This window comes from Crotalus tigris, unplaced genomic scaffold (assembly GCF_016545835.1).
Source record: "Crotalus tigris isolate CLP2741 ecotype Arizona unplaced genomic scaffold, ASM1654583v1 scf7180000019553.37968852642:3898890, whole genome shotgun sequence".
NCBI lineage: Eukaryota > Metazoa > Chordata > Lepidosauria > Squamata > Viperidae > Crotalus > Crotalus tigris.
In genome coordinates, this window is record NW_024097591.1 from 1373345 (window position 1) to 1389995 (window position 16651).

At 47.8% G+C, this 16651-nt stretch overlaps 1 protein-coding gene across 1 annotated transcript; it reads right to left on the reverse strand.

The window, feature by feature from the left end:
- Positions 1-1448: 1448 nt before the first annotated feature.
- On the reverse strand, positions 1449-16222 carry ADAMTS4 (ADAM metallopeptidase with thrombospondin type 1 motif 4). The gene is made up of 9 exons (XM_039363336.1): positions 14864-16222; positions 11355-11678; positions 10569-10701; positions 10196-10363; positions 9365-9651; positions 8307-8493; positions 6962-7137; positions 6621-6796; positions 1449-4297 (listed from the first exon to the last, which is right to left on the reverse strand). Exons 1-9 carry the CDS (start codon positions 15488-15490, stop codon positions 3883-3885), a joined length of 2493 nt encoding a protein of 830 aa, XP_039219270.1. The 5' UTR covers positions 15491-16222; the 3' UTR covers positions 1449-3882.
- Positions 16223-16651: the final 429 nt, after the last annotated feature.

The window sequence follows — 16651 nt, forward strand, 5'->3', positions numbered from 1 at the left end:
GAGGTCATCTAGTCCAACCCCCTGCTCAGGCAGGAAACCCTATCCTATTTCAGACAAATGGCTGTCCAGTCTTTTCTCAAAAACTTCCAGTGTTGGAGCATTCACCACTTCGGGAGGCAGGTTGTTCCACCGGTTAATTGTTCTAATTAGACTTTCTTGTTTTTTGGTTTTTTTTCCTTTGAAAATGTTTCGCTTCTCATCCAAGGGAGCTTCTTCAGTTCGTTCCTTAAGAGAAGAAATGAAACGTTTTCAGGGGGGGGGAAACCCCAGAAAGTTCAGTTGCCTTTTGTGGGGGCGGGGAGAGAAAACACTTTTGGAACAGCCATGACCTGGATGATAGGGAATCTCCAGCGCCACGTAATTTGGGAATGTTTTACTCCAGGTGTGTTTTCTCGGCTTGGGCCGCGATGGGTGGAGGTGCAAAATACACCCCTATAAACATCTCAGCACCTGTGTATAGCAAGAGACATTCAGGAAAAGCTAGAATTGGGCAATTTTGCATAAATAACGCCTGCTGTAACTATCAGGAAGACAAGAGAAGGAGAAGAGGGAAGTTTTGATTTCTGCAATCAGATAATGTGAGAATTGGATCGCTTCCAGGCCTCACTCCGTAGCCTTAAAGCATCGGAGTCGGAATAGAGCTGGAAGGGACCTTGGAGGTCTTCTAGTCCAGCCCCCTGCTCAAGCAGGAGACCCTAAGACCATCTCAGACAAGTGACTGTCCAGTCGCTTCTTAAAAACCTCCCAGATATTGTGGGAAAAGGGAAAAGGGCGGATGCCCGCCGTCCCGCTTGGATTGAGGAAGGAGGTGGGTGGGGATCTGAAGAAGCCATAAAGCAGGCAGCTTATTTCCCCCACTTCTCCCCCCCCCCCGCTGCAGAGACCAGCTGTCAATCCCATCAATCTCTTTTTCCAAGCATCCTTCCTGCCCAACAGCTGTTTTTGTGACTTATCACGGCTCGGTTCCTTGAACGTCCCAAAAATGAAATTCCAGACTGGGCTGGACAGAAGATCCTTAAAAATCGAGGCTCCCCCATGGAAGGAAGATTATGCTGTTCCCTCTTCCGTGGGTCTCTGCTTCCCCCCCCCCATCAGTGTTTCTCAACAACTTTAAGGCGTGTGGACTTCCACTCCCAGAATTCCCCAGCCAGCACGCTTTAAAATGGGTGGACTTTACACTTTAAGGTGGGTGGACTAACACCCCAAATTCCCCAGCCAGCACGCTTTAAGGTGTGTGGACTTCACACCTTAAGGTGTGTGGACTTCCACTCCCAGAATTCCCTAGCCAGCACGCTTTAAGGTGGATGAATTTCAACTCCCAGAATTCCCCAGCCACCAGACCAAGTGACATTTTCTGCTAACAATCCCCCCACTTCCTGCCTCAACCTGGCTTTTACCCCCATAAAGAACCATGCGGCACCAGGAGTGACTTTATAAATAGCCTTAAATAAATAAAACCAGCAGCATTTTATTGCTTTTTAGAAAAACAACAACAAACCATTAATAAACCATCATTAATAATATTAACATAATGCTTATTAACCCAATGGATACACAGGCCCTGCCTCCTGGCCCGGGGAACTTGCCTCGGAGCTTCAGGCGACGTTCGGCTGCTGCCCGTTAAATTATAACTTAATTAAATTAACTTCGGTCAGCGATCCCTTTGGCCACGGGAGAAAACTGGAGGGTCCCATTGAAAAGGTTCCCCTCTGATTCTACAGAGGGTTTAAATAGATCCACCCCTCCAGGGGGGAAATTTTGGGGAGATTTTCTGGGATAGGGACCACCGCGAGAAGATCAAGTCAGGCTGAAGAGCGGTTAGCAAAGAAGAACTTGGAAAGGTATCGTGTCCTGCCTTATCGCTCCCCCCCCCAAAAAAAAATGGGGAGAAGAGACCCTCCTTTTTTGAAAGCATCAGACTCTCCTAGGAAGAAGTTCTAGCTGGTGCTTAGGTGGGACAATGTCTTGGAGAAGGAGGTGAGAAATAGGTAAGGCATGGTCAGCTGCCAAGATTGATTTGTGGACTTCAACTGCCAGAATTGGCCCTCCACCTCCACCTTCTTTTAGTCTAATGTGAGCAGAGGACGTTGGCCTGCAAAGCTAATTCACTCCATTGGAGGTCTTCTTCTCCAGATGTTCCACTGCTTTGCTCTCCTACAATTTGGAGGTCCTCCCAAGACCCAACCCCTTGGATCAATGGTGCAAAGGATCTCCGCCTAGCCCCCTGGATCCGTCTTCCTCAGCCTTGGCCATCTTGAAGAAGGGCAGGACGTCAACTCCCAGAATTTCCCAGGAGGACGTCAATGAGGTCGAGCCAGAATGGAGCTTGACCCAAGCTGACCTCCAAAGTGGGCTCCCAGGTCAACAGGCACAGCTGGTTATGAGACCCAGAAGAGGACACAGGTTGGCTGGGGAATTCTGGGAGGTGAAGTCTTCAAGGTACCAAGGTTGAGAAACCAGGTCTGGAGAGCACGGTAGGGTTGAAGGACCTCCATTCATGGCGCGATTGAAACCCTTGCTCCTCAAAGGGATGGGACGGGATGTCCTACCCCAGGTCTGCAATTTGTCTGGAGAAGTTAGATGTAGGCCGGACTTTGGAAAGATGGGCGCCCACCGGCCGAGGACAGAATAACATTCTTAGAAGCAGGAGAAGAGATGAAAAGAGGAGGAATTACTCCCAAGAATGAGGTAGACAAAGTGATTGAGACGCCTTTGCTGGCCGTCCCAAGAAACGGGTGGGTGTAAAGTACAGGTGGTCCTTGGCTTACAACGATCCATTTAACGACCGTCCCAAGTTACAACATCACGGCGAAAGAAGTGACTTATAACCAGTCCTTGCGCTTCATAACGAATGTCGCGGCATCTCCACGATCAAAATTGGGGTGCTTTTGGCAACCGGTATATATTTACGACGGTCGCAGCATCCCGGGATCCCGTGAGCGCCATCAGCCGGCTTCTAACGAGCAAAGTCCGTGCGGGAAGCGGGATTTGCTTCACGACCGCCTGATTCACTTTAAGAACCACAGGGATCTGCTTATCCACCCTGGCCGAAAAGACCATAAAATAGTATGCCGCTCGTCAGATGTTGCTTAGACCCGTGGAGATGCTGGTCTCAATTGCGCTCGTAAGTCGAGGACCACCGAGCAAGTCGTGCGAGCGCGAAGGAACCTGCTTGATTCTCAAAAATGTGTGTGGCCAATCGCCTCTCCCCTTTCCCCAGATCTCCTCTCTGCTTCCCCAAAAGGACAAATAAATAGATGAAATAATAAATATACTACAGGAACAGCCGGAGACGAACCATCAAAACGTCCACGGAATTGATCCACGACAGAGCTCGGATACGACTTTGCAAGTCCGGTCTCCGTTTTCTTCGGCTTCTTGATATTTTTGTTCCACCAAATCCCAAAGTGGTTTTTCCTCTCCTTCCCACCCCCCTTTTTTTTTTGGCTTTTGAAAAGTTTTTTTTCCCATTCATCTTTTCCGTCCATTCTTCCCACGTTCTTCCCCACAAATCTCTCCGGAGGGAATTATTTCAGCCTAAGAAATCAGTGCTAAAAATTTTAGCCCCATCGCCACAATTCCTGGCCGGTTCATAGTCTTTCCTTTCCCTGTTCCCTGGTCCCAGATCTGACTCCTGCTTCGCTTAACGTCCAAACTAATTGTCCGTGGCAAGCCGAGAAAACAGGAAGACCCCCCCCCTCTTAATTCCAGCCTTTGCCGAGCAGTCTGAGTTTTTCGGCCCTGGGTCCCTTGCAACGGGAGGGAGGGGTCCTCTTGGCAAATAGAGGCAGGGGCAAACTTCTTCCCCCTTTCCCACAAGGTGGGGAGGGGGAACGGGAAGAGTCTGAGACCCCCTGCCCCACATCCTCCTGCCAAGGCGTCCTATTTGCGTCCTCGCCGACTCTGTAGCACCTCCAAAATTCGGGCTTTCTGCTTCAGCCACTGATTGGAGAGGCGTTTGGTGGGCTTGGGGACGAAGAAGGTGTATTTAAGGCGAGGGGTCTTCTGATCGGACACCACCAACGCTTGCAAGGTGAGCGGCTCTTTCAGGGGTCCCAGGCCAGTGATCATCTCCATCGGCTTGGTGGCCCCGCTGTAGCGCAAGGTGACGCCGCCGCGGAGGTGAACGTCCTGCTCGGAGGGGATCAGGATGTAGTTGCCGTTCAGGGCGTAGGAGCCGTCTCGCCGGCGGAGGGCCAGGTAGATGCCGTCGCTGGCCGTCGCCGAGCTGCTGATCTGGCGGATCAGGAGGCTGGTGGCTCCGGCAGGGATGGTGACCACGTCGTTGTAGCCGTACCTGTGGGTTGGAGAGACAAGATGCGGAAAGGTGAAAGGCTGGCCGTGAAAGGGACCAAGGTTCAGTTAGGTGTTTTGTTCTCTTGTCATGCGAGATGGTGAACGTGCTAAATAGGCCTTCCTCCTCCTGTTTTCCCCACCACATCCACCCTGCGAGGTGGGCTGGGCTAAGGAAGAGGGCGTGGCTCCATGTCTGTCATTTGGCTTTCATGAACGCAGGACTAGAATTCACCCTCTCCTGGTGATTGGTCCAGAGTCACTCAAATTGGCTTTGCTGTCTAAGCAGGACTAGAACTCACAGTCTCCTAGTGATTGGTCCAAAGTCACCCAATTGGCTTTGCTGTCTGAGGTGGGATTAGAACTCACTCTCTCCTGGTGATTGGCCCAAAGTCACCCAACTGGCTTTCCTTTTTCTAAGGCGGTACTAGAACTCACCATCTCCTCATGATTGGCCCAAAGTTACACAGTCAGCTTTCACGTCTAAGGCAGGACTAGAACTCCTGGTTTTTAAGCCAGCACCTTCACCAAGCCACTAAAGTGGCATTCCTGTCTCTAAACTAAATTTAGCGAGATGGGGCGGTGCAGAAATTGGAAATAAATCAATAAATAAAACCATCAGCTTTCCCGTTCAGTCTGTTTATTTTCTCACGCTTACAGCCTACCTACCCCAATCCTTGAGGACTTTCAGCCCTGTGTCACAAAAGCCAGAGTCAGCAACAATTGCAAAATTAAAACAGTGTTGTAAAAAAGTCGACATTTAGCCCCCATTGGCCCCCTTTTTAACTATTGGAAGTCGTAATTTGGGGGGAACCATCGATCTTTCAACGTGCCCCGCTATTCTGGAGTCACTAAGACCTGCCACAGTTTCAATCGCTCAAGCTCCTTGTACACGTGGCATCGAGTTTTATAAAAAAAATAAGTATACAGAAGGAGTGGTTAGCTTGGCAGCTGGGCAAGCTAACTTGCTGGACACACACACACACAAAAAAACCCCACCAAAAAACCCTCGGCAGGATAGGAGAGGGTGACTCACAATTTGCAATTTGCAGGAGATTTTGGGGGGAGAACCAAAGAGAAAGAGCTTTGAAATCACAGGAGATCCAAGTGTCTTACATCTGGAAAATCCAGATGTTTCAGCCTGGTTTTTTTCTCGGGCTGCTGGAAAGCTCCAGCTATTTGCTTTTTAAAACTTGATTAATCCTCTCGGAGGGAAACGGGCTTGAATAAATTACCCGGGTCAAAAGCGGAGGAAACGTGGACCCGCTTTGGTGTTTCAGCGTGGCTGCAAAATGCTAGGGTTGGAATGATGCACAAGGAGCATCTTAGGGCTACCTTACAGCTGTTGGGGTCAACCCTGCGAATGCAGGCAGTCCTCGATTTACGACTACAATTGGGATGGGAATTTCTGTGGCTAAGCCAGGCGGTTGTTAAGAGAACAGCGCCCGATTCTACGAGCTTTTTTTTTACAAACTTTTTTTCCTACGGTGGTTAAATGAAACACGGCCGTTCTTAAGTGAATCTCGCAGTTGTTAAGCGAATCTGGCTTCCCCCGTTGATTTTGCTTATCGGAAGCCAGCTGGGAATGTCGCAAATGGGGATCACGCGACCCCAGGATGCTGCAGCTTTCTAAATTACACCCCGGTTGTCGAGCGGCCAAATTTGGATCGCGTGACCGTGGGGATGCTGCGACAGTGGTAAAGGCGAGGCTCTTTCTAAGTCACTTTTTTCAGCCTTGTTGTAACTGGGAATGGTCGCTAAACGAGTGATTGTAAGCCAATGACGACATGTAGATTAAGACATTGAAAGGATGACTAGTATGTCAGTTTGCAATTCAGAGCAGTCCCGCTAACCACAGTTGGAATGGTTACTAAATGGTTGTAACTCAGGGACTCCCTGCAGGATGAAAGTTGCCCATGGCAAGCTCAGCTTTTAACAGAATAACAGTCGTAAGGGGCCATGGAGGTCATCTAGTCCTACCCCCAGCTAAGCAGGGAACCCTATCCCATTTCAGACAAATGGTTGTCCAATCTCTTCTTGAAAACCTCCAGTGGAAGGAGGGAGGGAGGAAGTAAGGAAAGAAAAAAAGAAAAAAGAAAAGAAAAGAAAAGAAAGAAAGAAAGAAAGAAAGAAAGAAAGAAAGAAAGAAAGAAAGAAAGAAAGAAAGAAAGAAAGAAAATAGCAGAATAACAGAGTTGGAAGGGACCTTGGAGGTCATCTAGTCCAACCCCCAGCTAAGCAGGGAACCCTATCCCATTTCAGACGAATGGTTCTCCAATCTTTCTTTAAACCACCTTTTCAAGATCTCAAGCCAAAAGGCCACTTACTGAGGCTTGGTGAAGGAGCGATAGACTTTGGTGCATTGCGAGTTGTCTCCACCGCACACCATGCATTTGTCAAACTTTTTCTTGGATCCGATGACGCGATCACAGCCGGCATGGATGCAGCGTCCCTGGACACAGACCGAGGTAGATTCTGGTGAGCAGGGCGTCCCATCAGCCACCTAGAACAAAGGAGGGATCCCGTTTTAGTCCTTGATCTGCCACTTTTTAGACGTTGCAGCCGCCGGCTGATAAGTTAGCGACCACCGAAGCACGTCTGAAGGAAGACACTCAAATGCTCGTCTCTGGTCAGGACCGAAGTCGCGGTTTCCTGGCTTACAACTTACCCTTGGCTCCAGCACGTAGTAGTAGCCCAAAGCATGGGATTGACAAGTCAGCTTGCATTGATCGCGCTTGGCCACACCGCTGTAACGAGGGACCCAGTCCATGGGCGCGGGATAATCTTTGAACATGTCCGTTCGGTGGTTGTACACGGCGCACTGTTGCTCACGGAAGGTCAGAGCTGGATGGGAGTTAAAAGAAAAAAAATCCCACCTTAGAATCAATTTTGAGAAGGGAAAAACAGGTGGGAAAAAAATGCCCCGTCGTAAGTCGACGATTACTTTTATGGGTAGTCCTCAACCTACGACCTCGATTAAACCCAAAATTTTTGTTACTAAGCAAGACATTTCCTTGCCTCACTTGAATCCCTGCAGATGTTAAGTTAGTTACATGGCTAGTAACTTTGATTATCAGAAGGTTGTAAAAGGAGATCACTGCAACTGTCATAAATATGAGTCAGTTGCCGAGCACCTGAATTTGCATCACACGACCGTGGGGGATGCTGAACGGTCGTAAGTGTGAAAACAGTTGTAAGTCCCTTTTTTCAGTGCCGTTGTAACTCCGAACAGCCACTAAACGAACCGTCGTAGGTCAAGGACTACCTGTATTTTGTTTTAGATCTCTCCCCCTGCAATTCGAGATTACTAACTAGAATAGAAATCTGTTTTTTTCACTCTAGCGAGCCAAGCATGTTTCGTTCTGGAGTCTCGCTCTGAAATTCCTTCCCGGCTTGGCGCAAACATCTATTGCCAGATGTTGCCAGAGCATATCTTGGCTCCGGTCTCCGCATTCATGGCTGGTCATAAATCAGAAAAAACAGGACCCTCCCTTCCGCTGACCCTTTGCGCTTCGGGATTGTTTTCCCTGGCTCACACCCCTTCCATTGTTCACATTTTTTTGATGAGCTGTTGTGTCCATCAAAAAAAGGTGAAGGTGGATCACAGATCCCCTTGGAGATCTGTTTTTTTTTAGGTGAAATAAACAAAGCACCTCGGCTACAAATAAAAATAGGAATATATATATTTGTTTTCTGAGGTTTTTGCGGGTGTTTGTATGTAGGTCTTTGGTTGTTTGGGTTTTCTCCCGCGTAAAATTGGAAGTGTCTTGGCGACGTTTCGACGAAGTCCCATTCGTCATCTTCAGGCTGGTGTTTTCAGCTTCGTGCTTCTTCAGGCTGGTGTTTTCAGCTTCGTGCTGCTCGAAGTACGAAGCTGAAAACACCAGCCTGAAGATGACGAATGGGACTTCGTCGAAACGTCGCCAAGACACTTCCAATTTTACGCAGGACAAAACCCGAACAACCAAAGACCTACATTTTATATATATATATATATATATATCTGAGCTTACCGTTTCCATCTGGGCACTCCCGGACATTGCAAGAACGAAACTGAGTCCGTTTCCCCTCGCAATATTTGCCCCCATTCCGGGGAACTGGCTTGTTGCATTCCCGGGTCGAGTACTGGACCCCACCGCCGCAACTGCGGGAACAGTCACCCCACGGCCCCCAGGAGCCCCAACCTCCGTGGGTCGGAATCTGCAAGGATAAAGAAGGGAATTGAGTGAAGATAACGGGGCCTAATATACCAGAAGATTTAAAAAAAAAAAAAAAAACCAGCCATCTCGGATCCTGCATTCTAAATCCGAATTGCAGAGTGGCGATACAGGTAGGCCTCGGGTTAGCGACCGTAAAGCAGCCTGTCCATTACAGTTGTTAGGTTGCGGCGGTCATAAAATGGGCTGGTGATGTGACTGAGCTGATTTCTACAACCGTTTTGCAATTATTTAAGTTATGCGACCGTTTTGCTATCATCGTTAAGTGAACGTCACAGTTGCAAAGCAATTTAGAATAGAATTTACAATTATAAAGAATAGAATAGAATAATAGAATAGAACAATAACAGAATAGAGTAAGAAATAGTAGAATAGAATAGAGAAAATATGGAATAGAATAGAATAGAATTTACAATTTAGTATTTAGAATAGAATAGAATTTACAATTATAAAGAATAGAATAGAATAATAGAATAGAGTAGAAATAGAATAGAATACGAAATAATAAAATAGAATAGAGAAAATATGGAATTATAATATAGAACACAGAATAGAATAATAATAGAATAGAATAGAATAAGAAATAATAGAATAGAATAGAGAAAATACGGAATAGAATAGGATAGATAGAATAGGATAGGATAGAATAGAATAGAATTTACAATTTAATATTTAGAATAGAATAGAATTTACAATTACAAATAGAATAGTATAGAATAATAGAATAGAATAATAATAGAATACAATAAGAAAGAATAGAATAAAATAGAGAAAATATGGAATTATAATATAGAATAGAATAATAATAGAGTAGAGTAGAGTAGAACAGAATTGAATCAATCTTACACACTTACATTGTAGGCCTTCAGCTGCGTGTGACTGATGCATTCCCCGCTCATACAGCTCTTCCCTTCCCCGCAGGGAGTCCCGTCTGCCCAGGGAAAATATTTGGTCTGGCACATGAACTGCCCATTGATCTGGCCAGTGCACCAGAGTGAGGAGCAGGGTGAGTGCATATTGGGACAGTGGCGGGATTCGGTGCCGAAGCTGAGCTGGCATTGCTGGTCCACGTTGTAATTGCTGCCAGGGAAGACGGCGGGCAGCTTCAGCGGTTCGTGGGGCTTGTCTAAAAGGCAGGAACCTGAAGGGAGAAGCAAAACAAGAATGTTTATAAAGGTTGGCCAGATTTCCTGGGCATGAAAAATTCCATTTTTCAAACTGAAGCTCTTTTTCTGGTGCACGTTATTTAGAAAGTTCTCCACTTACAACCGTTCGTTTAGCAACCAGCACTGAAAAAAGGACCATTTTTCACACTTACGACCGTTGCAGCCTCCCTACAGCCACGTGATCAAAATTCAGATGCTCGGCAACTGGCATGTACTTGTGACGGTTGCAGTGTCTCCTGGGGGGGGGTCACGTGATCCCCTTTAGCGACCTTCTGACAAGCCCGGTTAGTAAGAGAGGCAGATTCGCTGAACCGCCATGTGACTAACAACTGCAGCAGGGCAAGGCTCGCCGAACGAGCGTCTCGCTTAGCAGCGGACATTGTGGGTCTTAAGTGGAGGGATTCCTGTATTTTATTTTTATTTTTTAAAAATCTCCTCTAAAGGAAAAGGCAGGTTAAGGAGGACTATCGGCCAGGAATGAACGTGAGAAGACGAGAAGAAAGAGAGACAGAATCGTACCGTGTCCGTTGTCCAAGAAATCGGTGATGAAGCGGCTACTACATGGGGACCACATCTCGTCGGGATTCACGGGAGACATGACGGAGGCCATCATGTGGCGGGTGCTGCTGTGACGGTTCAGCTCCTTGCAGTGTTTGTCGTCATCATGCAGCATGTTGAAGACGTGGCCTGCGAGTCGAGAAGGATGGTTTTAGTTTTGCGCCCTCCAGATCTCTCTGCCTGGGTGATCACAACCAGGGTGAACTTCCCTACTTTGCATTAGTTGACTTGGCCAAGGATATGGATATGGAAACTCGGCCCTTTTTTGGTTTGTTTCTTTCTTTACGTTTGATTTAAGCTGCTTAGTTGATTCAGATTGTTCAGACCCACTTACCCAATTCGTGGGCCGCAGTGAAGGCTGACTGGAGCCCATCATCCTCAACAATGGAACAACTGCGGGCCGGATCACAGACTGTGCCCACATCTGCCATGCCAAGGGTCCCACAGCTGGAGCGTCCACAGAGATCCTGCCAGCAAAGAGATAAACGTGTATTGTAAGAATTGTTTTCTCCTCTCTCCGTTAATGAGGCTAAGTTCCTAACATTTGTGCCATCTGGTTTCTGGTCAGCTCTGATGAAAGAAACCTACTTTTCGTAAAAAAATAAGAATTCAGCGGGAGGCTGACATTCTTTCAAAACTCAGGGCATAACAAAACTGTTTCCAAAGCTGGATTTTGGGATTTGTAATTGCAGGAATTCTAGAGAATTAAAAATGGCAAATTGCTGCCACCCAGAGTTTGGAAGGACCTTTTTTTATTAAAGCCATTGAAGTTGGCCAAGAATATCCTAGAGCGGCGTTTCTCAGCCTCGACTTCAACTCCCAGAATTCCCCAGCTAGCTTGACTTCAGCTCCCAGAATTCACCAGAGGCATGCTAGGAGTTGAAGTCCACTTGTCTGAAAAGTCGCCAGGGTGGAGAAACACCATCCTCGAAGGAACTTAAGGGAGATTTTCTTCCAATTTCCTTCTAGGAAATCGTTTTTTTCCACCTGGCCATTCCTGTTCCCCATTTTGTGAAAGCGCCTACAAGATGCTCTTTAAATCCCCCCCCTTCCAGGTTTCTGCCAACCTGTTTTTAGCCAACTCAGACGCCTGCGAGATGGGACAGGTGTCGCTTCTCACCTGTCTGGTGAAGAGAATGGCCGTGTCGAAATGCTCGGGGTCTTTATCGCTGGCCTTGTTCAGCCCTTTCTGCCAGCTGCAAAAATTGCGCAGGGTCTCGGCCGCATTGGAGGTGACCCTCAGCCCGTCCTCGGCTTCTCCAATCACCACCAGCCTGGTCACCACCAGGTTGACGGGATTCCGGACGCTCGGGTGGCGGAAGAACTTGGCAGCGGCTGCCATGATGGTGAGAAGGTACGGTTTGAGCCCGGCGCCGTGAAAGCGCATCATTTCTTCGTCCGCCACCACCAAGGTTTCCACGTAGCGTGGGATGGACGCAAAGCGCTGTGGGGAGAAAGGAAGGCACAGAAGGTTGAGGATAGGCTCTTTGGCCTGGGGGCTAAGGCACCATCTCACCAGGAGATGGTGAGTTCTAGTTCTGCCTTAGCCACCAAAGCCATCTGGGTGACTTTGAGCCAATCGTTAGCTGATGGTGACTTCTAGTTTTGCCTTAGCCACGAAAGCCAGCAGGGTGACTTTGGGCCAAGCACCAGGAGAGGGTGAGTTCTAGTTCCACCTTAGCCATTAAAGCCAGCTGGGGGACCTTCAAATCCCCCTCTCTCGCCCTGCCCACCTGACATGGGGAACATAGGAGGAGGAAAGTCTGTTGGACCTTGGGGTTGTTGTTGTTATTATTATTATTAGTTCCCGGGAAAGACCAAGAAAACAGGCAGGCAGGGAAGTCACCAAATTGGGGTCATCATTTCTTAAAAAATTCTTAACTCCCAGAATCCCCCAGCCAGCATGTTTTAAGATGGGTGGACTTGAGGAGGAGGAGGAGGAGGAAGGGAGGGAGGGAGGGAGGAGGAGGAAAAGAAGGAAGGGAGGGAGGGAGGGAGGAGGAGGAGGAGGAAAAGAAGGAAGGAAGGAGAAGGAGAAAGAGGAAGACAATAACTGTGGAGTCCTTGGTGCTCCCTGATTCTTTTCTTGCAGACGTCTTATTACCCAGCTAGGTAATATCATCAGTGCAAGAAGGGAGGAGATCTTTTTAGCTTCAGACCTTTTCCAGGGTTATTTCAAGAACAGGGACACTTTGAGGATGAGGCGACGGTTTCCAACCCACGTCAGAATCCCCACAAGTTGACTTGATTCGTCTCCCAGCCCGAACCTATCTCCCGTTTAGCCGTTTCTCCGGCTCCCTGAACATGACCCAGCCTTGCGAGAGTTAAATCTAAATTGCTGCTTTCAAGGCAGCCAAAGTTGGCTGCCTGGTCTGGCTTTCCCCAGCCAAGACAGGGCGCGGGGCGGTCTCTGTGGCTGGCACAAAGCCCCCAAATCCTCAAAACTGCGCGAGGACAGGCATGGGAGATGCTCAACAGAAGGCCCGGCGTGGGGCTAAGATCCCCATAGCATTGTGAGCCCGGCCACAGCTGCATTGCCAGGGGAGCTGGCTGTGTTGTGTGAACGCCACCCAATGCCTGGGCTGCCAATCCACCAAATATCCCCCAAACGTGGAGTTCACCCCCAGATTTTGTCCCCCCAAGCTTCTGCAGCCCTCTCTTAACGGCGCATTTAACCCCAGATCCAAATTCCCACGCTGGAGTTTAAAAACATTGTTTTAAACCAGTCGGGCGTCGTGAAAAACCTAATTCCACCCCGTTTGTTTTTTTCCCCCTCTTCTCCCCCTTCCAGATGCCTCTGGCTCGCTTGGGAGGAGAGAAATTCCTTCCATGGGAAAAAATTTGTTCTGCTTTAAAGAGCCGGGCGTAGCTGGGGCCAGGGCCAGACTAAGCAAAACCCCAGAGCGAGGGTTCACACAACCGTTCAAAGCAGAGGCCAGCTGTTCCTGCTTCCAGGCAAAAATGAGGGTCCCCCCCCCCCGACAGGCTACGAGAAAAGGTACAGCTGCATTTGCCAGTCCAACGTGTTTTTTGGGGGGTGGGGGGCGGAGGTTGGGGGTTCAGAGGGAGAGCCCGAACCCCCAAATGGAACAAAAGTTTCAAGCTGTTGGGGTTCAGGGCTGTAGGATCGTGGCTGGATTAGACAGTTGAGGTCGTGCATGGCCTGGAAAAGAGCGTTCCCCCCCCCTTTGTGCATCTTTATTTTTTTATTTTAATTGTTTGTATTGTGCCTTTGTTAGGTTTTATAATCATTTCGAGGCAGCGGACTTGGCTTATGTTCCTTCCCTCTCCTATTTTCCGTGGAACAATAATCCTGTGAAGAGGGTTGGACTGGAGATGAGAGGGAGGGACTGGCTCAAAGTCGCCCAGCTGGCTTTCATAGCTATTATAGAGCTAGAACTCACCGTCTCCTGGTGACTGGCCCAGAGTCACCCAGCCGGCTTTCATTCCTAAGGTAGGACTAGAACTCACCGTCTCCTGGTGATCGGCCCAAAGTCACCCAGCTGGCTTTCATGCCTATGCTAGAACTAGAACTCACCGTCTCCTGGTGATTGGCCCAAAGTCGCCCAGCTGGCTTTCATGTCCAAGGCAGGTCTAGAACTCACCGTCTCCTGGTTTCTAACCTGGCATCTCAACCATTAGACCAAGCTGACTCTTTTATATTAACCACTGGCCTAATAAATCTGAGGACCTCGTCTTCCGCTTCAGATCTCCAACTTGCTAGTAAACATAATTTCCAATTTCTTTTCCAAGTCATCCATGACTACAAATCTTGGTTTGGGCTACCCTGGTTTGGTCTGTCCCACCTCTGTTCTGGAAACTCAAGTCAGTGTTAAGAATTCGCCTTCTGTCTTTGCTGCTTTCCAGAGATGAGAGATTTGCTAGTCTGGGGTCCTGGGGGGCTCTCTGAGCTTGGTGGTTTTCTGGCAGACATTTCATGACTCAACTAAGTAACATCATCAGTGCTAGAGGGACAGAGGTTTGCTGGGAGGAGGAGAAGAAAGAAGAATAAAGGAGGAGGAGGAGGAGGAGGAGGAGGAGGAGGAGGAGGAGGAGGAGGAGGAGGAGGAGGAGGAGGAGGAGGAGGAAAGACTGTAGGGTCCTAGGGGCTCTCTGAGCTTGGTGGTTTTCTTGCAGACATCTGGTGACCCAACTAGCTAATGTCATCAGTGCAAACCCCTTCCTCTCAATGTTACCTAATTGGGTGATGAGAAGTCAACCTCAGTCTTCCTTTCAGCCTTATATTGTTTTAGTCCTTTAGTTATCTCTAGCTATCATAGGTTTTTATCTCCTCCTTAAGTCCATAGCTGGCTTTCCAAATTGACAGCCTTCTGGGACAGGACTCTGCTCCTGCTGGATCTGAGGGAGAACCTTAGCACCAGCCATGGGCCACCAGATCTGACAATGACACTGGTGCTCTGTTGAAGGAACACCCAGTAAACTGGGTCCATGAGATGGAGGAGACCCCAAGAAACCTTTTTACACCCCAAATGTGGGACTCCACACCAGAGAAAACTCTGAGAATGAATGTTCCTTCAGAAGACCCAGCCGAGACCCCAACACACCTGAGGAACCTTGAGCATCCTCACCAACCACCCCTTAATGAAGCTGGTGGACTTATCTACCTACCTTGGTTCTCCTGGGAGATGCATCCATTTTCTTCCATAGCTTTCCTTCTTCGCTGGACGCGCCCTCCGGCGCCTGCGCACCAACCCCACACATGGGCCCATCCCCTTTGTCCAACATCTTCTTCCTCACCACGTGGGCCTCGGTTCCTCCCTCCATGTTTGGGGTCCCCCCTCTCAGAGGCTGGATGTGATACTCGGTACCCCCATACTGCAGCACCCCAATCAAAGAGGCCCCGTCAAAACTGATTGCCACGATCGATTCCGGATCCGAATTGATTGTCCCGGTGTAGTAGTTGCCACGTTCGGTTGGAGTGTCCACCTCCGGCCTCAATCTGCCCAAATATTGGACGGTCAAGTCCTTGGAGAAAAAACTGGGGTCTTTCTCTAAATGGAGGGTCAGCTCTTCCCCAAACATCTGCAGTCGAAAGGACAGATGTTGGTCCAGATCCATGTGATAATCGAGGGAATTTTCATTGTCAAACGTGCCAGCTGGGTCTTGACCCCCCAAAATTGAAGTGGCATTCAGTTTTTCAGGATAAACGACTTCTTCATCGTATCTGGTCAAAGGACCCCTTTGGGTTGCTGACCGAGCTGGATTAAAACAGAGGATGAGCAGCAGAAGAAACATGGATATTTTTTTTTTTTAAAAAAAGTCAACTTCAGAAGAAAGGAAGGGATACCCCCCAAATTTCTCTCCTTTGTCAGAGAAAAACCAGGATTAAATCAAGAGATCCCCGATCGTATTAAAATTGCCCCAGGGACAAATGCAAAATAAAATTCAGAATCAAGGTCACCGTAATCCTGTCTTCTCTTTGCTGTTTGCCAACCCGAAGTTGATAAAACTTAACCCAAATTAAGAGGAGGAGGAGAAGAAAAAAAATCAGATCAAACGAGAAGAGATTTTGAGTTGAGTTGCCGAGAGAAATAATTGAAAAATAGAATTTTTTTCCCCCTTTATATATTTTTTTTTCTTCCACTCTTTGGATTTTCTGCAGGATGCAAACGAAGTTTTTCTTGCTGGCTGCTTCTATTCTTCCTTCCAGATCTTAGAAAGCAACAGGAAAAATCCTTATTGTCACCCTTCAACTTGCTTCCCTTTTGAAACGAAGAGTGTAGAATTAGTCCCTGGATAGAAAATAAAGGAATCAACTCAATTCCCGGTTAGTTTTCTCTCCCTTTTTCCCTTTCTGTTTTTTAATCCTCGGGAACTTTCTGAGTTTTGAGACGTGGGGATGTATACATGTCCATATATATATATAATGTGTGTGTGTGTGTGTGTGTGTGTACACTGATTGAATTACTCTGCAATTAGCTCCGCCTTCTTTTCTCTTTCCGTTTTCATTGGCTGCAGGGCTTAGTCAAAAAAAGGATGATGCTGAAAGACGTAAGGCTATGAATAAGAGTTTAAAAGGAGGGGTTTTCCCCTCCTTTTTTTTTTTTTTTAAAAATAATCTTTTCCTCTTTTTGTTTTAAAAAATAAATAAATAAGCGGAGTTGCTGTCCAGCTGTAAGATGATTTAAGGATGGGAACTGCAGATGAGCTGACGGAGATGAGACATACTTTGGGGAAGGGGTGGTGGTGGTGGTGGTGATGGTGTGTCTGTGTGTGTGTGTGTGTGTGTGTGTGTGTGTGTGTGTGTGTGTAAATTGGGATTTTCCTTTTCTCCAGATGCCTTGCAGTTTTGTTTTTTTTCCTGGCTGGACAAAATGTTTGATCTCCCATCTCTAAGGAGAGAGAAATCTTGGAATCGTGGCCTGATGACCTGACCTCTGTCCATCCACGTTTTAA

Coding starts and splice junctions, on each gene's coding strand:
- ADAMTS4 (XM_039363336.1), bottom strand. CDS start 15,490: ATGTTTCTTCTGCTGCTCATCCTCTGTTTTAATCCAGCTCGGTCAGCA. Junction 11,679..14,863: donor CATCTCCCAGGAGAACCAAG/GTAGGTAGATAA, acceptor TTCTCCCCACAG/CGCTTTGCGTCCATCCCACG. Junction 8,494..9,364: donor CGCAGCTGAAGGCCTACAAT/GTAAGTGTGTAA, acceptor TTATCCTTGCAG/ATTCCGACCCACGGAGGTTG.